General features: G+C 39.3%; 2 protein-coding genes across 8 annotated transcripts in view; one reads left to right on the top strand and one right to left on the bottom strand.

The window, feature by feature from the left end:
* Window positions 1–13760, bottom strand: part of diaph2 (diaphanous-related formin 2) — a 424876-nt gene extending 411116 nt beyond the window's left edge. For 3 of the 7 annotated variants that reach the window (XM_053235480.1, XM_053235482.1, XM_053235485.1), the window contains exons 1-3: window positions 13435–13759; window positions 13063–13169; window positions 10948–11268 (exon numbers count right to left, since the gene is read on the bottom strand). In XM_053235480.1, the coding sequence (XP_053091455.1) occupies window positions 10948–11034 (87 nt within the window). In that variant the 5' untranslated portion in view covers window positions 11035–11268; window positions 13063–13169; window positions 13435–13759. Of the gene's footprint in view, window positions 1–10947; window positions 11269–12019; window positions 13030–13062; window positions 13170–13434 lie in introns of those variants that run through there. The other 4 variants (XM_053235486.1, XM_053235484.1, XM_053235483.1 and 1 more) reach the window with 3 other exon arrangements.
* A 2433-nt stretch (window positions 13761–16193) lies between these two features.
* Window positions 16194–17876, top strand: LOC113529411 (heterogeneous nuclear ribonucleoprotein A0-like). Its single transcript, XM_026918593.3, has one exon. The coding sequence runs from the start codon at window positions 16264–16266 to the stop codon at window positions 17158–17160; it is 897 nt and encodes a 298-aa protein (XP_026774394.1). The 5' UTR covers window positions 16194–16263; the 3' UTR covers window positions 17161–17876.
* Window positions 17877–21102: the final 3226 nt, after the last annotated feature.

The raw sequence follows: 21102 nt of genomic DNA, 5'->3' as shown, positions 1-21102 counted from the left end.
AACTGGACAGTTGAAGAAAAAGAACAGGTGCTTTTTTCTAATCTTCTACTGCCCAGTTTCAATGAGCCTAGGCCCAGATCCCTGTTTTTGGCTGACAGGAGTGGAACCTGATGTGGTTTTCTGCTGTTGTAGCCTATCCACCTCAAGGATCAATGTTTTGTGCATGCTGAGATGTTTCTGCTCACCATGGCTGTAAAGAGTTTCTACATCCTTCCTGACAGCTTGAACCAATCTGTCCATTTTCCTCTGACCTCTCTTATCAACAAGGCATTTCCACCCACAAAACTGTCACTCATTGAATGTTTTTTGCTTTTCGCACCATTCTGTGTAATCTCTAGAGACTGTTGTGTGTGAAATTCCCAGGGTATCAGCAGTTTATGAAATACTCAAACCAGCCCTTCTGGTACCAACATCCTTTCACATTCAAAGTAACAGAGATCACAAATTTTCTTCATTCTGATGTTTGATGTGAACTTTAACTGAAGCTTTTGAACTTTGTCTGCATGATTTTTTGCACTGCACTGCTGCCATATCATTGGCTGATTAGATAACTGCATGAATGTGCATGTGTCCATAATAAAGTGGACAGTGAGTGTATGTTGTACTGATGCACATTTTTTCTTGTGTTTTTACTTAGATGTGTTTCTGTCTTGATGGATTTTACTTGTGTGTGTTTCTCTCATCATAAATTAGTTCTACAAATATCAAAGAACATTACTTGAGCATTCAAATTTCCTTTGGTGCAAACGCCTATGAGAGCAGTGCAAGTAAGGTTGACTAACGTTAGCCATCATTAAAGAAATTTTAGCCATATTCTAAAAGGCAAAATGACTATTATGATTACAACAATAACCATAAAGTAAGCATTGCTATTTCCAAGCAGGTCAGTTGGACCAAACTTAAGATTTTAATTTAGATTTAAGATCAATTTAAGATGGCAAGAACAGACTTAAATGACAGCTGCAACAGGTGTCCTGTACTGCTTGGGTCTGCGGAAATGCTGAACTTGAATGCAAACAAATGATTAGCTTAGTGTCTGAGAGGCCGCAGAGTCCCGGTACAAATGAGTCTCAAGGCCAGTTGGTCATTAGAATGCAATTTGATAAGCTGAAATGACCTAATTTTATTGAGGTTTTTTTTTAAACCTCATTTCATTCTTTACATCATTTTTCATTTAAACAAGCATTGGTCTGCCTTGTTTATCTTGTATGTGGGTAATTTGTTACAGTCCGCTGTATAAAAGTTCATTCAGTATTTTAAGCTCTTTATTAAAATGTACTGGGTGATGTCCCACAGAAAAACATTTAATGTGTGTTCTACTGCTGAGTTTATTTTGTAAAATCCATAAAATTAATTAAGCTTTTCTTAACCTTATAGTATTAAAATCTTCAAGCTATTGCTTGGTGGGCGTTAGAAAAACTCCACAGAAGTTAGAAAAGTTAGAAAATCAAAATAACTGATGAAGCTCTGTTTGCCTAACGGTTAAAAACAACAAATTTTATGACCTTAAAATTCTAAAATGTAATACAAGATGTTTTAAGCAGGGCTGTGCAATTTAACAAAAATATTGTATCACAATACTGAAAGACATTTCTATGATTCATGATATAATGGTTTGTTAAACTGCCAGCAGTAGAGGAAAAAAAAAATTAAAACTGTTAAAGGCTGAATCTGATGATGTCCAGAAAAATAAACTCTTAAAATATTAATTGAAAAAATATTTTAGATTTACACATTTAACAAGAAGGAAAAATCTCTAACAATGCTAAGATTTTACAGTTTTAAAGATACAGTATGAAATTTTCCCATTAAATCAGTGGCTTTTAATTAAAGTTTGTAAGACAATACTGGCGATATCACAAAAAAAGTGTATTGTGTATTGTGAAAGAAACTGCGGGAATATCTGGAACTGCAGGAATATCTGGAAAGAAATCTGGTCACTTTCTGCGTGTGACAACAACCTCTCATATTCTTCACATGCCTGGGCTATGGGGGAGGGTGGCTAAACAGAAGCCCTTTCTAAAACAAAACATGCAGGCCCGCCTACATCATCCCAAACCATGTGGCAACGTATAACTTTTTTGGCATAATTTTAAAAGATATGTTTGGTGCAAAAACAAGACAGCTTATACACCCACAGTGAAGAATGGTATGACAGCATCATGCTATGGGGCTGTTTCTCTGGGACCGGGGTTCTATTCAAGTTTGAGAGAATCATGGATAGCTACAATTATCAATCTATTTTGGCACAAAACCTGCAGGCCTCTGTTAGACAGCCAAAGATGAAGAAAAAGGACTACAACATAAGGGCAACTTACACACTGTATCCTCTAATGACTAATAATCCACATTACTAGCAAAGCACAGGCTGTGTGTAATTAATGAGCTATTGTTTAATGCCCCATGTAGTTGCTCAACCTGGCTTAACCAGACAGACCTCCTCAACAATTTTTGACTTCATCTTGCCTGAAAAGGACAAAATAAAGGTCTGTCTGTATTATTGCTGACTCCCTCCTTTGTGCATAAAATTCTTCCATGCCTTCCAACAGCCAGAGTCCAAGACCTCAAATATGAGCAGCATATTTCAGCAACAGGGAATAAGCCTGGCCCTGAAACAGGAAACATACCAATGAGCTCACTGCTGAGGAAGTGAGAAAGAATGTCTGAATGACATCAGCACTCTCAATAAGGCAGCACAAGAGAGGATGAAGCTGTGAACCCTCATTTAGACTTGAACTGAAGGCAAGGGTTTACTTATATATACGTACATAAATATAAGTATAAAAAGCACTGACAATTGAGACTATTTCCATAAATGTCAAATAAAAGTCTCTTAACAGAAAACTTCACTATATCAGCAATTATACATTTTTCTTTATTAAGTACCAACATATTTTTTAAAACTGTTTTGTATTAGCCTCAGATTACGTGGAGCATCTGCCATACAAGTCCCTGTGTATGAGCTGTTACTATAGGAACAATAACATATAATACAAATCTCCAACCCTAGGGAAGACTATGTTTACACTGCTTGAAAATAATGGAGCCTGTATACAGTATAAAGAATTGGAATCGCAATGAATGAATACCACCTACGGAATTAACTTTTGGCCAGATAAAGGTAAACTGGGGGTTGGTCTACAGCCAGGCAGACTTTGTTTTGGGCAATCGAAATAACTGACTGACTAGGGATCCGAAGTATGAATAACAAGGATTGGCTGTAAATCTGAATGATGCTGTTGAATAATTGTCACAGAGACTGTTTACAGAGTAATTATGGAGTAATAAGATATAAGAATAAAATATGATTTTTATGTATGATAGATGATTAAATAGGTGATGAGTGAGGAAGTTTATATTTCTATGACAGCAGTCACACTTTGCCTTTTAATTGCTTAACTTGAATCAATTCTTGGAGTAGCCTTCCAAGCTCTTCACAACACTTGAAGCCAGAATTCTTGTCCATTCCTCCTGACAGACCTAGTACAACTCAGTCAGGTCTGTGGGCCTTTGTGGGTTGCTCGGATATGTTTTTAAAGTTCAGTCCACAAATTTTCAGGGGAAAAAAGGAAAAAAAAAGATTGTGATTGCTCTCCAGTAGTTCATTTTGTTGTCTTTACTCCAATAACACTAATTTAGATATTGCACATTTACATGTATGCATCTGCTCCAGCATATCAATTTTAATCTTTAAAAGGGACACTCTGGACAAAATCTTAAATTTAACCATCGATACAGCTGTTGTAAACATGCCTACTTGTGACTTACCACAATTACAGAGTGAGCTCTGTAGCAAGATTTCCCTGTTTGAATACTGGGGAAACCCACTCCTGATTATGTATTTTGGATGCGGATGCAAAATTTAAAAAACTATATTATGGTGGACATTTTGGTGGGCAGTGATCTCTAGATAACAGTTTTTTCAGGGAAGATAGATAGCTAGCTGGCTACCGCTAATAAGCAAATGGATTACTCAAGCAGCAGAAATCACTCAACTGATGTGGATTTTTTGAGTTACTGCTACACATACATGTCTGAGCTAGAATATATGGAACTGCCCCAGCAAGAAGAATAACAGAAGGCAATGAGCAACTGTAGTAGGTCTTTCACAATTATAATGACCCCCATAACTGATGAAGGCAAGCCTTTGCTAGTTCTCCTACCTCAGTTCAGCCCCGTTTGTTCTGGGCATGGATCTTCTCTGCTCTCCGTTTTGTACTAAATACAGTCAGAATCTGTTTCCTTCAGCATCTTCTTCAGCAAAAGACCCAGCAACTCCACTTTTGAATCTCTTGTACAGTCCTCCAGTGTGCTGTGTGCTGACTGGTTATAATCTGACCTATCGAGATTTTTATTTAGGAATCGAACTCAAATTATCTAAAATGTTATGCACTTATTATTATGGATTAGCCCAAATGACAAGGAGTGCTATTCAGGTGCACTAACACTTTTAATGGTGGAAAATTCTTATGGCTTGGCATCCTATTAGTGACTAAAGGATGCTAGCGGTGCTCTAGCCTGCAATGACAGGAAGTATACAGTGGATAAGTCTAGACACCCTGCTGAAACGGCAAGTTATTATGATGAAAAATATTAAACCAAGATAAATCACGTCAGAACTTTTCCCACCCTCAATGTGAAATTACAACGCATAAAAATTTAGTGAAAAACAATCAGAAACATTTTAAGAGAAGCTGTACCTTTATTGATCCCCCATAGGGAAAAGTAAGTTAAAAAAAAAAAAATTTTTTTTAAATTTGAAGAAGAAGAAGAAGAAGAAGAAAAGAAAAAGAGTCAAAGCAGGAAAAGATGAAAGAGCTGCTGTACCTATTTCTCTCTATTTTAAGGAAAAATAAAGTTACAACATCCTTGTTGCATAAGTGTGCACACCATTTTATAAATGGGAATGTGGCTGTGTTCAGAATGAACCAATCACCTTCAATTTCAGGCTCAAAAGTAATTATCATACAGCTGTCAATCAGTGAAATTATACTGATTAACCCCAAATAAAGACCAGCTGTTTCTGAAGCCATGGTCTGCAAATAGCTGACCATGGCTTCAGAAGGCTCCACAGGCTCTCACTTTCAAAAGGAATCGATCAGGAGAGGGGTATAAAAAAATTTCCAAAACAATAGATGTACCATGGAACACCGAAAAGGAGAGCGCAAGTGGAGAAAATGGAGCACCACAGTGACATTACCAAAAACAGGAAGTCCCTCCAAAATCTACAAAAGGACAGACCAAAACTTACCAAAGAGCCTGCCAAGAGACCAACAGCAACATTACAGGAGCTGCATGAATATCTGACAAGTACTGATTACCCTCTGCATGTGACAACAATCTCTTGTTTTCTTCACATGTCTGGGCTATGGGCTAGGGTGGCTAGACAGAAGGCCTTTCTCACAAAAACACATCCTAATCCAAAGAGATCACCCAATACCATGTGGCATAATGTGTTACGGTCTGATGAGACGAATTCCAAAAAGGTATAATTCCATAAGTTATGTTTGGCACAAAAAAAGCATTTCAACAAAAGAACATCATACCCACTGTGAAGCATGGTGGTGGCAGCATCATGCTTTAGGGCTGCTTTTCTTCAGCCAGAACTGCGGGTTTATCAAGGTGGAGGGAATCATGAATAGCTACAAATACCAGCCAATTTTAGCAACCAGCAAAACATTCATGTATCTGCTAGTAAGCTGAAGATGAAAAGGAATTTCACCTTTCATTACAACAATGACCAAAATCACATGCCCAACAAAGGAATGGTTTAACCAAAAGAAGATTGATGTTTTTGAATGACTTAGTCTGAGCCCAAACCTGAATCCAAATAAAAATCTGCTATACATTGAACACATTTGGGTTTGAGATCAAAAGATGAATATGAGATAATAGATCAGAATTTCAGCTTTGATGTGTTAAACAACTTAGAACATGGCACCTTTTATGCAAGACCACCCAATTTTGTAAAGAGCAAATGTATTGATATTTACTTTAAGACTAACACTTAATATTTGGTTGCATATTCCTTGCTTGCAGTGACATCAAGCTGGCGAAACACTGACATCACCAAAGTGTTGCATTCTTCTTTTGTGATGCTTTTCCAGTCTTGTACCACAGATTCTTTCAGTTGTTGTTAGTTTTGGAGGTCTCTCCCTTCAGTCTCCTCATCAGGAAGTGAAATACATGCTCAGCTGGATTAAAGTTTGGTGATTGACTTGGTCAGTCTAAAACTTTTTCCACTGATGAAGTCCTTTTTTTTGTGTTGGCAGTGTGTTTTGGATCATTGTCTTGCTGCATGATGAGGTTCCTCCCAATTAGATTATAGACAGAATGTTTCTGTAAACTTCTCAACTCACTCTGCTGCTACAATCATGAGTTACATTATCAATAAAGATTAGTGATCCCATTCCAGAAGAAGCCTTGCAAGCCCAAGCCATGACACTAACTCCACGGTGCTTGACCAATGAGCTCATATGTATTGGATATGATCATGAGTAGATCTTTTCTTTCTCCACACTTTGGTCTTTCCATCACTTTGGTAGAGGTTATTCTTGGTTCCAGAACTTTTCTGGATCATCTCTGCATTTCTTTGTGAATTCATATTAGACCTTCTGATTCTTACTGCTGATGAATGGTTTGCATCTTGTGATATGTCCTCTACATTTCTGCTCTCAAAGTCTTCTTCAAACGGTGGATTGTGATACTTTCATCCCTGCCCTGTGGAGGTTATTGGTGATGCCCAATACAGCTCTCACAATGTTTCTCTCATCAACTGCTGTTGTTTTCCTTGGCCGATCTGTTTGATGTCTGGTTGTTGGTATACCGGTGGTTTCTTTCTTTTTCAGGACATTCCAGATTGTTGTACTGGCTATGCCCATTGCTATGGAATGGCTCTGGTAGATTTTCTCTCTCTGTGGCTTGCATTTCTCCCATAGACAGTTCTCTGGTCTTCATGTTGGTTCATCTTTTTTTTTTTTTTTTTTAAACCAACAACTGCAGTGTTCTCAGGTGAAACCCAGAGTAGACATTCAGAGCCATTAACTGTTTAAACAATCAATCAATCTAACAGGGCACACCTGGGCAACAAGAAACACCTGTCAGTCACATGTTCAAAGATTTTTGATCACTTGAACAAATGGATGGGTTCAAACAAAAGGTGCCATGTTCTAAGTTATTTACACCTAGATGTGTTAAATATCAGGAAATGGAAGCTGAAATTCTGATCTATCATCTCATTATTCATCTTTTGATCTCAAACCCAAATGTCAGAAAAATTGGCCTTGCCGTTCCAATACTACACACACGCACATACACACGCGCGCACACACACACACACACACACACCGATCAGCCACAACATTAAAACCACCAATGGGTGAAATGAAGAACATTGATTATCTTGCTGTCAAGGGGTGGGAAATATTAGGCAGCAGGTCAACAGTCATTGCTCAAAGTTATTGTGTTGGAAACAGGAAAAATTGGCAAGCGTAAGGACCTGAGTGACTTCGACAAGGGCCAAATTGTGACGGCTAGATGACCGAGTCTGATCATCTCCAAAACTGCAGGTCTTGTGGGGTGTTCCCGGTATGCAATGGTTAGTACCTACCAAAAGTGGTCCAAGGAAGGACAACCGGCGACAGGGTCATGGGCGCACAAGGCTCACTGATGAGCGTGGGAAACGAAGGCTTGTCCATCTGATCCGATCCCACAGAAGAGCTACTGTAGCAAATTGCTGAAAAAGTTAATGCTGGCTATGACAGAAAGGTGTCAGAATACAAAATGCATCACAACTTGCTGCGTACGGGCCACAGACTGGTGAGCATGCCAATACTGCCCCGTGTCCACCACTGAAAGTGCCTACAATGGGCATGTGAGCATCAAAACGAGACCACTGATCAATGGAAGAGGGTGGCCTGGTCTGAAGAATCATGTCTTCTTTTACATCATGTGGACAGCTGGGTGCATCTGCATTGTTTACCTGGGGAAGAGATGGCACCAGGATGCACTCTGAGAAGAAAGAAAGTCTAAAGGCAGTGGCCTCTTTCAGCAGGATAATGCGCCCTGCCACACTGGAAAAAGTGTTCAGGAATGTTTGAGGAACATGCCAAAGAGTTTAAGGTGTTGACTAGGCCTCCAGAATCCCAAGATCTCAATCCGATCGAGCATCTGTGGGACGTACTGGATTCTATGCCTTGAACAAACAAGCCTGATCCATGGAGACCCCACCTTGCAACTTACAGGACTTAAACGATCTGCTGCTAACGTCTTGGTGCCAGATACCACAGCACACCTTCAGAGGTCTTGTGGAGTCCATGCCTTGATGGGTCAGAGCTGTTTTGGAAGATGCCTTCATGAAGGTAAATACAGAGGGTTTATCTCAAGATGCAAACCACTGGTAACACTCAAGAACAGAAAGGCCAGATTAGACTGCTAGAAACATCTAAAAAAGCCTGCCCAGTTCTGGAACAAGATTCTTTGGACAGATGAAACCAAGATGCACCAAAATTATAGGAAGAGAAGAGCATGGACAAGGAAATGAAGGGCTCATGGTACAAAGCATACCATATCATCTGTCAAACACGTAGGCAGCGTTGTGGCATGGGCATGTATGGCTGCCAATGGAACTGCATCACTGGTATTTATTGATGACTGCTGACAGAAGTAGCAGGATGAAATCTGTAGCGTACAGAACTATACTTTCTGCTCAGATTCAGTCAAATATTGCAAAACTGATAGGACTTCACAGTTCAGGAGGATAATGACCCAAAACATACCGCGAAACCAACCCAAGGGTTTCTTAAGGCAAATAAATGGAATGCTCTTAAATGGTCGAGTCAGTCACCTGACCTCAAAACATCTGAGCATGCTTTTCACTTACCGAGGACAAAACTGATGGCAGAAAGACCCACAAACAAGCAGCAACTGAAGGCGGCTGCAGTGGACCTGGCAAAGCATCTCAAGGGAGGAAACTCCACATTTGGTGATGTCCATGGGTTCCAGACTGCAAGCAGTCATTGACTGCAAAGGATTTGCATCCAAGTAGTAAAAAAAAAATCCTTATATTTATAATTATGTTAGTTTGTCCAATTACTTTTGAGACTGTGAAAATGGAGAGACTCCTTTAAATCTCAAAGGGTATACTTCAACGACATCTTGATTGCTTCATTTCAAACCCACTGTGGTGGTGTATAGAGGCAGTTACAAAATTTTTGTCACTGTCCAAATACTTATGGACCTGGCTGTGCAACACACACACACTCACCACCCACTTTATTTGGAACACCTGTACAAGTGCACATTCGTGCAGTTATGTAATCAGCTAAATCATGTGGCAGTAGAACAATGCAAAAATCATGCAGATATAGGTCAAGAGCTTCAGTTAATGTTCACAAACATCAGAATGAAGAAAAAGTGTGATATCTGGGACTTGATCGTGGCATGGCTGTTGGTACCAGATGGGCTGGTTTGAGTATTTCAGAAACTGCTGATCTCCTGAGAATTTCACACACACACACAACAGTCTCTGGAGTTTACACAGAACGGCGCGAAAAACAAAAAACTTTGAGCGAGAAAAAGTTTTGAAGGTGGAAACGCCTTGTTGATAAGAGAGGTCAGTGGAAGATGGCCAAATTGGTGAATGAGCACCAGTGGTGAGCAGAAAAGCATCTCAGCATGCATAAAACATTGAACCTTGAAGTAGATGGGCTCCAATAGCAGAAGACCACATCAAGTTTCACTCCTGTCAGCCAAGAACAGGATTCTGAGGCAAAATATCACCTGGTCTTTTTCCAGTCTTGGGCTGTCCAGTTTTGGTGCATCTGTGCTAATGATAGCCTCAGATTCCTGCTCTTGGTTGATATGAGTGGAACCTGATTTGGTCCTCTGCTGTTGTATCCATTTCACCTCAAGGTTTGATGTGCTGTGCTTTCTGAGATGCTTTTCTCCTCACCTTGGTGGTAAAAAAAAAAATGCTGTTTTGAGCAACTACAGACTGGTCATTCTCCTCTGACCTCCCTCATCAACAAGGTGTTTCAGCCTGCAGACCCTTCACACACAGGATGCTTTTTGGTTTGTGCACAATTCTGTGTAAACTCTAGAGACTGCTGTGTGTGAAAATCCCAGGAGATCAGCAGTTTATGAAATACTCAAACCAGCTCTTTCGGTACCAACACCCATGCCACAATCAAAGTCACATAGATCACATTTTCTTCTTTCTCATGTTTGATGTGATTTTTTGCATCGTTCTGCCGCAACATGTTTGGCCGATTAGATAACAGCACTTGAGCAGTTGTACAAGTGTCCCTTATAAAGTGGACAGGGTGTGTGTGTGTTCATGTATGTATATTATATATATACATACACATACACACACACACACACACACACACACACACACATACACATATACACACATATAAATATATACATACTTACATACACACACACACACACACACACACACACACCCCTTCAAAAAAAAAAAAAAATGTGCTGAACTTTTGGGAGTTGGAGCGGTCCTGAGGTGTCAAGAGCTGTAATTAATTATGTCCCACATAATAACTAATATTTAAGGTCAGCATCCAAGCAAACCGTTCATGATTCATCCAAAGTGGACTATGAAATATGTGGGAGGAGAAGTCATGATGTAAGACCATCGTATCCATTACCTGTAATGTCACACTGAGGACTAACTTGACAAGCAATAAGAAATGTTCTGCGTTGTGTATACAAGTGCTTAAGAAGAAGAAGAAGAAATGTAACTATTTATTTAATAAATAAACAAGAAGAACAAGAAGAAGAAGAAGAAGCTAGATGAGCAGAATGCTAAACCTGAGGCAAACTAACCAACTGCCTAACCCCTTCAATTTATAGTTAACTAAGTGTTGCATCCTAACACAGTTCTAAGACAGTTCATAACAAAAATGAAAGATAGTATGTACATACCAGCTTTTTGTTCTTACTATCATCCTCATTTGATTTCTTTTTAGGGTGCTTATTGGGGTCGTCCACACCACTTGCTTGCTGATCCATTTTTGAGGAAAAGCTCTCCTTCAAATGTTAAGGTGTTCTGTACTGCTTAAAAAGTACCCGGTTTTGTGGACTTTAGAAGGAAATCAAGTTCTTCAAAAGCCATTCCATAGGGGAGGTGGAGTGGGACAATTATTCCACATTATTAATAAATCCAAATGTTGATAATGCACGTTGTAGTAAGTGGCACTAAATTCAGCCTTGACCAGTTCAGCAACAGCTTCAGTGTTGGGAAATCTGTCAGAAAATAATTTAAATGATTTCATTATAGTAGGTACATCTGAATGTTTTTCTAAATCATTGTCATAAAAAAAAAAAAAAACAGACAACTAAGCTGTAGTCTAAGATTCATGTTCATGTGTCACATAAGATATGTTGATTAACTTGTACAGCTTGTACAAATACGGCACACACCCAATGGTTACACTATACCCAATTCTGGTTAGGCGATTAAATGCTCTTCAATAAAAGCAACATCATAATTCTCTCTACTGTACTATATACACTCACCAAGAACTTTATTTGGAACACTATACTAATACTGTGTAGGACCTCCCTTTGCTCTCAAAACAGCCTCAATTCTTCATGGCATGGATTCCACGGAATCTCAAGTTTCTTTGAGATTCTAGTCCATGTTTACATGGTTGTACCATACAGTTCCTGCAGATTTTTTCAGGTGCACATTCATGCTGTTAATCTGCCATTCTACCACATTCCAAAAGTATTCTATAAGATTCAGAGCCAGAAACTGTGAAGGCCACTGAAGAACACTGAACTCATAGTCATGTTCATGAAACCAGTTTGAGAAAACTTTTGCTTTGTGACACGGTGCATTATCATGCTGGAGCCATTAGAACATGGGTAAATTGTGGCCATGAAGGGATGCACATGGTCAGAACAATACTCAAATAGGCTGTGGCATTCAAGCAATTATTGATTCATATTAACGGGCCCAAAGTGTGCCAAGAAAACAAAATTCTGACCCTACCATCTGTGTGCCTCATTAGAAATCGAGATTCTTCAGACCAGGATACATTTTTCCAGTCTTCAGCTGTCCAGTTTTTGTGAGCCTGAGCCTACTGCAGCTTCTGCTTTCGGTTCTTGACTGACAGAAGTGGAACTCGACAAGGTCTTCTGCTGTTGTAGCCCATCAGCCCCAAGGTTTGACGTGCATTCTGAGATACTTTCCTGCTCACCACAATTGCTCAGAGTGGTTATCTGAGTTACTGTAGCCTTCTGTCAGCTTGAACCAGCCATTCTCTGTTAACCTTTCTCATCAACAAGGCATTTCCATCTGCAGAACTACCACTCACTGGATGTTTTTTCTTTATTAAACCATCCGGAGTAAACTCTAGAGAATGCTGTGCATGAAAAATCCCAGGAGATCAACAAATACTCAAACCAGAACATCCTGCACCAACAGTCATGCCACAGTCAAAATCACTGAGATCACATTTTTTCCCATTCTGATGGTTGCTGTGAACATTACCTTAGGTTGCTGGCCTGCATGATTTTATGCATTGAACTGCTGCCACACGACTGGCTGATTAGATAATTGCATGAATAAGTGTACAGGTGTTCCTAATACAGTGCTCGGTGAGTGTATACAAGTCATTCACTCTTCTCTACTATAGCCCTTAGTAAACAATGTGATTCGTGAATTTAACTATGTGGATTATGTAATACACTAACCAGTTTTACACAAATTTAAAACTCTATGAACATAACCGAGTTACGAATCCGGTTCAACATGCGATGGGTTAGTTAATTTGTTAGTTAGCTAGTTAGTAAGTTTGTCGGTTAGTTAGTAGTTTGGATTTGTTTTTCCCATCGTAACCGAATTTAGTTATGAGAAAATTCCAAGTGTCGTTATCCGAACAGTTAATCTGAACACAGGAAAATGTTATCCTTCCATACACCGCCAAATACGACCAGGAACGTTTAGCCAGTATTGACGGGCTAATAAAGGCACACGTAATAAAACAAAACAAAACAAAATATCAAACTCATAAAATCCCATCCAAAGCTTACCATAATAGCCAAACAAGGCCCACGATTGTTCCGCCTGCTGACGTTTCTGATTCGCCCCGTGATTCAGAGTCGTCCCATAGAACGGAAGTAGGTGTGTTCAATAGGTCCTTTCCCCAAGAAAAAAACGGAAGTACGTAAAAAAAAAAAAAAAAGATACAACTCGTGTGTGTGTATATATCATTGCTTCACACAAAGACACAGAGAACAAGAACAAAGCAAACCAATTTTAAACCCCGTCCATCCCCATGTTAGCGAATGTGAAACCCAAAATACAGTTAAAGTTACATCTCCACAAATTATTTTTGGGAATAGTGTTCTGCCGTTTTTACAAGTTCAGTTGACCTTGATATTTCCCCCAATATTATTCCTTACCATAAATGCGTTATTTGGTGATAAATATATGGCCGTGGTTGATGAGTTGATTGATAGTTTGGGGTTTCGCTAGAAATGACAGTCACGCCTCATGAACACTTACGCACCACCCAACCTGGACCTAAAGCTCTTACTGAGTTTACAGCCCAGCAGAACTTCATTATCATCTTTAAAACGTCTGTAGATTTACAGAGGTGATAGCATTGACAGTTCTGTTGCAAAGTCATGTCTTGTTCTCCGGTTAACTGCTGTATCAGATCCTCAGCGGGGAGTTCAAAAAAGCGCACGTATCTATGAAGTGCTGCAGGAATGAGTCCTAAAACTCGGAAATGAGTTAACATTTTTGCACTTCCGGTTCCATAGTCCGGTTTTAGTAACAAGCTCAAGATATTTTCACGTTTTGTTCTACGACATAAAAAACATCAGTAATACCCCACTCGTGATTTTTAAAGCTTTTATTTGTCTTCAATTCAATTCAATTTTATTTGTTTAGTGCTTTTAACAATGGTCATTTTCACAAAGCAGCTTTACAGAAATAAATACATTCAGGATATAAATTTAATGAGCATGCCTGAGGCGACAGTTGCAAGGAAAAACTCCCTGAGACGATATGAGGAAGAAACTTTGATAGGAACCAGACTCAAAAGGCAACCCATCCTCTTCTGGGTGACAATGAATAGTGAAATTATAAATAAATACCTTTTATAACTGTGTACTACATGGTCAAATAGGGCAATTGTGTAACCAGGAAATTCATTATAGTATTATTTAAGTCATTATTATATTATTTAGCATGAAGTCTGTTTTGTTGAACTTATCCACCGTTCACTGATTGAGACTTGAGAGCAAAACTGTTCTTGGCAACTGCAGTCCTAAAGCTATCATAGCAATTGTAGTCCTAAGCCATCACTGCGTAACTGTTCATATAGGTACCACCCTCAGTAATCTCAGTGATCTTCAGGCTGTCCATGTGGGGCCATCTTCAGCAGCAGCAAGTGATTTCCAATTGATGACAACTCCAACCAGAAGTAGGGCATCAGGATGGATCAGGCAGGTCCAGAGAGCAGAAGGGGTCAGGATCACTGTTATCTCAGGAGTAGCATGTGTAGCTCAACAGAGAAAGAGAGACAGAGAGAGAGGGAGAGATGATTAGGTATGCTTATTATCCCGTAATGGTTAAGGACAATGTACTTTGCGTGCAGAGTGCAAGCAGGGACTCCAGCAAGACTAGCTATGACAGCATAGCTAAAAGGAAGAGCCAGAAGGTAACACAGACATGAGGGCACCCTTTGACATAAAGCGGCCAGCCACTCCATCAGCAACAAACCTGAGTGAACACGTGAGAGTGGAGGGGGGCATCAGCATCCAAACATCCCAGTTGACCACAACACTATGCCCGTGAGCCCTCCAGATCTGCTCCTTTACCTAAGAAAAAAACTATTCACAAAACGCTTGACTAAACAAATATGTTTTCAGCCTAGACTTGGTGTGATGCTGTGCTGCTTTGTAAGAGAAAGCTCTACCCCCTGCTGTAGCTTTCACTATTCGAGGTACAAACAAATAGCCTGCACCTTTTGATCGAAGTAGGCGTTGTGGATCATAAAAGACCAAAAGTTTGCTCAGTAACTGCGGCATGAGACAATTCAGTACTTTATAGGTCAAAAGTAGTATTTTATAATCAATGCAAAATTTGATTGGGAGTCAGTGCAGTGTGGATAAGATAGGGGTGATGTGGTTATATCTTCTGGTTCTAGTAAAGACTCCTGCAGCTGCATTCTGGACTAACTGGAGTTGTTTATGCACCTACTGGAAAAGCCAGACAGTAAGGCATTAGAATAATCCAACCTAGAGGTAACAAACGCATGAACTATTTTTTCTGCATCATGTAGTGACATTAAATTTCTTATCTTAGTAATATTTCTGAGATGAAAGAAGGCTATCCTAGTAATATTATCTACATGAGCTTCAAATGAAAGACTGGAGTCAATAATCACACCGAGGTCTCTTACTGCTGCACATGATGAAACAGAAAGGCAACCCAGTGTTACTACAATGGATATAAAAAGTCTACATACCGCTGTTGAAATGGCAGGTTTAAAAAGAAAAGAAAACGAAGATAAATCATGTCAGAACTTTTTCCATCCTCAATGTGAAATTTCAACATATAAAAATTAAGTGGAAAACAATCATGAATATTTTAGGGGAAAATAGGAAAAATAAAAAACTTACAATAACCTGGTTACATAAGTGTGTTATTAGTTAGTGAGTGAGTGAATGAATGAATGAATGAATGAAAATAGACCAACATGGTGATGAAGGAGGTTTAAACTAAAAAAAACAGCCACTAAGAATTTCATTATAAAATACGTATATCCTGGAATCCTTTGAAGACCATATGTTAGTGATAAGAATGATATACAAGGCGGTCAGGGTGGATTTCCTCTGTTTGGAAGAGTGGACTGTCAGTGACATTATGTATGTCTTTTATGTTTAAATATATGATTATCAAATCACCTTACTAATAAACGAATTAAATTTTAATTCTCGTGATTTTTCATTATCTTTCTTTTTATCAACGCATTTTTTCTTTCGCCCCGCTTACGCTTTTACTTTCATACAGTTTTAACATTTTATTCGTATGGTGATAAATTTATACCCTTTCACCCTTCATACATATTTGTGCACTACTCAAACGGTATTTATGAGCTTTCTCTTCCCCTGAGCTTCCTATGATTTGAATTTTTAACATGTGAATGGAACGTCGGTTTGTTGGTGACGTCATTGCTGCGACAGCGTAAAGTACGCTAGTGCTCTCGAAGACGGCGCTCTATGCTCGCTAGAATGGATCAGCTTTGCAAACTTTTTGTTGGTGGATTAAATGTTCAGACGACTAGCGAAGGACTCCGTGCTCATTTCGAACAGTACGGGCAGCTGAACGACTGCGTTGTTGTTCAAAACGACCATCTTCAGCGGTCACGCTGTTTTGGCTTTGTAACGTATTCAAGCGTTGAAGAGGCTGATGCAGCAATGGCAGCTAGGCCACACGTTGTTGATGGTAAAAACGTGGACTTGAAAAGAGCAGTGGCTCGTGAAGATGCAGGCAAACCTGAAGCTCTTGCCAAAGTAAAGAAAATATTTGTTGGGGGTCTGAAAGAAGACATCGAAGAAAAGGATCTAAATGAATATTTTGCTCAGTTTGGTGTAATCGAGAAAGCAGAAGTCATCACGGACAAAGATACCGGCAAGAAGCGTGGCTTTGGTTTTGTACACTTTGAGGACAATGACTCTGCGGATAAAGCAGTTGTGCTCAAGTTTCATACGATAAATGGGCACAAAGTAGAAGTGAAGAAGGCACTCACTAAACAAGAAATACAGGCTGCTGGTGGAGCCCGGGTCAGTAGGGGCAGAAGAGGCGGCGGAATGGGAAGAAATCAAAATGGCTTCGGTGGCGGAAGGGGTGGTTACAGCAGCTATGCTGGTGGCTACGATGGAGGTTATGGCGGGGGATATGGCGGTAACTACGGAGGGGGTTATGAAGGCGCATACAATGACCAGATGGGAGGCTATGGTGGTGGCAATGGCTACGGTGACTTTGGCAGTGGATACAACCAACAGTCGTCTGGTTATGGGCCTATCAAAGGCGGAAACACTTACCGTAGCGTTGCCCCTTATCCTCGTGGTGGTGCCTCTGGCTACGGCAGGGGTGGATACGGAGGCCCATGTTGAAACCAACTGGGGGGGTGAAAGTCGTCAGGCTGTCCACACATTTCAAAGCCTTACGGGACACAATGCGCCATTTGTTCGGCACTAAATACTAAAAACAATGGCGGATTTTAACCCCACTTATCGGGTAGATACATGACTTCCAAGCGACCTGACTTGTTCGCTCAGCTTTTGTTGGAGGACACGTTCCAGTCTACTTGGAATCAGCGCATGTAGGCACATATATAAGGATATCTTAGCTATGTTATACATTGATATCTTAGCTTTCTGATCTGCTTTTTTTGTTTGTTTGTTTTGAATTCAATTTTTTTCCTGAAAACCTGTGTATTGGCAGTCATTGTGGATTGCACGTGTTGAGTTATCCAATAGGAATGTTGCTAAAGTTTTTTAATTTTTTTTCCTCCTGCCTGAAACGCCCCTCAACCATGTAGCAAGCCGTTATGTTAAAACCTTAGTATCTCTTTTTGCGATCTGTAAGACCACCATAACATTAATTCGAATGAACATATGTTTTATTAAGGCAGTCACTTGGTAGAATAACGTTTTTTATTTACACTACGGTCGTGTAGTTTAATTATATGCTTTATATGGATTTATTCTAAAGTATTTTATCCATTTGTCTGTAAAACTGTTAAACATTGAAGCAAATGTATGTTTTTTTTTTTTTATGTTTTTTTTTGTTGTTTTTTTTTTAATAAAAAGTTGACAGATAAACCTTGTTTGTTGTGGCTGATGGTCAATTCCTTTCTGCTCTCGAGTTGCTCTACAACTATGTATATATTTGGACAGTAACAAAAACAAAACAAGTAACAAAATTAATTGCTTAAATTAAAGTAAAATGTAAGTGAAGTAAAATAGCCATTAAATTAAATCACACAAGGGTGTGAAAAAAGGGTGTAAAAAGTGGTAACACATGTTAATTCAGAGATTCCCAAATTTTATCATAATTACCCTAAATAGTTATTATGAATTTTCTGTGACCCCAAGCCATGGCAACCCTACATTTTTTTAAATTCCAGAGTTGTAATTTAGGACCATATTAATATTAGAACATTTTATGTTAGTGACATGTGTAAGAAGTGAATGAAAACCAAAGGAATATTCCTTGCACTGATTTACCAGTCTACTGAGAAATGTGTTGTGGTGTTAAAGGAAAAGAATCCACGCTGGAGTGGTGTGATACAGCCCGACACGAAGCAGATTGTTCTGGTTTATACTTGAGGAATGATTTTGTGTGGGCGTACAGAAGCAGTGGCAACACGAGCGGTATTGTTCACAAACTTGTCTGTGAATCTTATGTATCTGGAGGAATAGAAGGCCACATCCACTATAGTTGGCACGGCAGAGCCAAAACATCCCACGAATCGAAGTGTTTTGTGAGTTTATGCGCAGTGACGAGCTCTGTCTCATAAAAAAAATAATAATAATTGCTGCCACTGATGTGATTGTAATGGGCTGCTTTACATTTTACATTTAAAAGTACTCATCTAGAAAATCCAGAAGACTGGTAAGACCTTTAGGTAGGTTGGAAGGCAACATGAGAGGCTTTTAAAATTCAAACACTAATAGGAAAACCGATTAGTGTTAGTATTCAATAATGATCTAAAATAGTACACAAGTATGAGATTTGAGACACAATGCTAGTTTATTTAGTGAAGGTAAATGGACGGGGGCTGTATCTAGATGGCAAAAAAGACTGAATTAATGTACATTATTAATTTAATGTGACATTTCTAAACATTAGCATGTAAAATCAGTTTTTGATGTTTCTAGTATTAATTGGTAAAAATAAATGAATAAAACAAAGGAGAAGATTGAGTTTCTCTCCCAAACACATTTGTAAATCAAGTGACCCCTCATCACTTGATTTACAAATTACATGAATTTACACTCCCGTGTTTATTCTTGGAATTTGATAATTGTGTGTGTGTGTGTGTGTGTGAATGAGAGTTTCAGAATAATAACCTGAGAAAAATCTTTGCCAGAGGTAAAGTTGGTTTCACAGTGAGTGGCCAATTTATAAGATACACCAATCTAGTAGCCAGTTGTGCCTCTCTTGGTCTCAGGAACAGCATATTCTGCCTAGTACTGTAGTACAACCTCTGGCAAAAAATTATAGAATCACCACACTTAGAGGATGTTCACCCACATTTTTTACTTCATAGCAAATCAAAGATATGACACAAAACAATATTTGCTTAATATCTGAACATACTGTCTTCATGAACTATATCCCAAACTAATTACATTAAATTATTTTAATTAATGGTATAATTTTTTTTCCAGATCAAGTAGAGGAAAAAGATGTGGAATCACTCAATGCTGAGGAAAAAATCATCAAAAAAAAAATCACAATTAGTACTTTGTTACTATACCTCTGGCTTTTACGACAGCTTGAATTCTTTGAAGCATGGACTTCACTAATGAAAAACAATATTCTCCATCAAGCTGGTTCCAACTTTCACTAATTAAAATAGTTTAATTTAATTAGTTTGGGATATGAAGCTTCAGCTTCATTTTCCGAATATTTAGCTATTAAGCAAAGATTGTTTTGTGTCATATCTGTGAATTGTTTATTTGCTAAGTAAAAAAGGTGGGTGAACATTCTCTAAGTGTGGAGATTTAATAATTTTGCCAGGGGTTGTATGGAGTTTGAGATGCAAGGCAAGGTTTGGTGACTTTCCCTGGAGTGCTGGCAAATTTTCCCATTGAATAGAGTGGATGGCTTAAACTGCCCAGAACCCAAAACATTATTCCATTTCATTACCATAGACTTCAAAATGGCAAACATAGTTGATATAATAACAACTTAGATAAATGGCAAATTGTTTATAAAGTAAATGGTGTGTGATGGGAACAGAAGGTCTAGCTCTGAAACACTGTGGGCAAAAGAGCTGCTTTTTTGAATTTTCCAACAGCTTACTTGCTCTGATTGTGCAGACACTGTTCCGTTATTCACCTATTATTCAAATCAATTTTTAGCAAATGTTACCTTCACCAATCATTACCATCTCAACATGTTCCTTTGGTAATATATACAATAAGGACACATGGATAAAGCAGTGTTACTGCTCACATTTTCAAGATCTAATATGCAGACATGTTCCAGGATCAAACCATAGACCTACAGTTATAGCTAGAACAGTCCCCACATCCCATTATATAGCTTATACCATTATAGTTATAGCTTGAACAGCACTAGTCTCTCCAGGACCTTCATGACATGTGATGTGAGAGCTACTGGTCTATAATCTTTCAGGGAGGAGGGAGTTGTATTCTTTGGAACAGGAACCAGACAGGATGTTTTCCACAGCTCTGGCACCTTCTCCTGTTGAAGGCTCAGGTTGAAGCAGTGGTGGAGCATCCCACATAGCAGGTTGGCACAAACATTCAGTACCCTGGGGCTGATTCTGCCAGGCCCTGCAAATTTCCCAAGTTTTTAGCTTGTCCAGCTGTCTCTTCACCTGGCTGGGAGGGGTGTAACTTGAGAAAGTAGAGGCATGAGTCCTCTGAAGAAGGCTGTGGGATGAGGGGGTGTGAATGGTTGTCAGATGAGCAGGGGAGAACCGGGGTAGACGACAGGGTGGGAAAAGACGTTTGATCTTGGGGGGAGTTGGGGAAGAGTGGTGGTGAGGGATTGGAGATAGTGGGCAAGGGTGTCACGCTGAACAAATTCAGCTCATTAATGTTTTAAAGACTGCCCCCCACAGACTGTTGTTTTACTTTTAAGCTGGTGCTCTGCTTCATGCCAGCTCACACCTCCTTTGCTTTGTTCTGCTGAAGCCTACCCTCCAGCTTCCTTCTGTAGGCTTCTTTGTTCTCCCTCTGTCTCCCCTTCAAGATGGCGGCGAGTGCACATGCTGCGGCTTCTCTCTCTCCCGACAGTACGGTGTTTTCGTGTTTTTTATCTTGTAAGTCGCAATGTTATTGTAAGAATTCGTCACG

This window comes from Pangasianodon hypophthalmus, chromosome 7 (assembly GCF_027358585.1).
Source record: "Pangasianodon hypophthalmus isolate fPanHyp1 chromosome 7, fPanHyp1.pri, whole genome shotgun sequence".
Taxonomy (NCBI): Eukaryota; Metazoa; Chordata; class Actinopteri; order Siluriformes; family Pangasiidae; genus Pangasianodon; species Pangasianodon hypophthalmus.
This window is presented reverse-complemented; position numbering and strand designations above follow the sequence as displayed.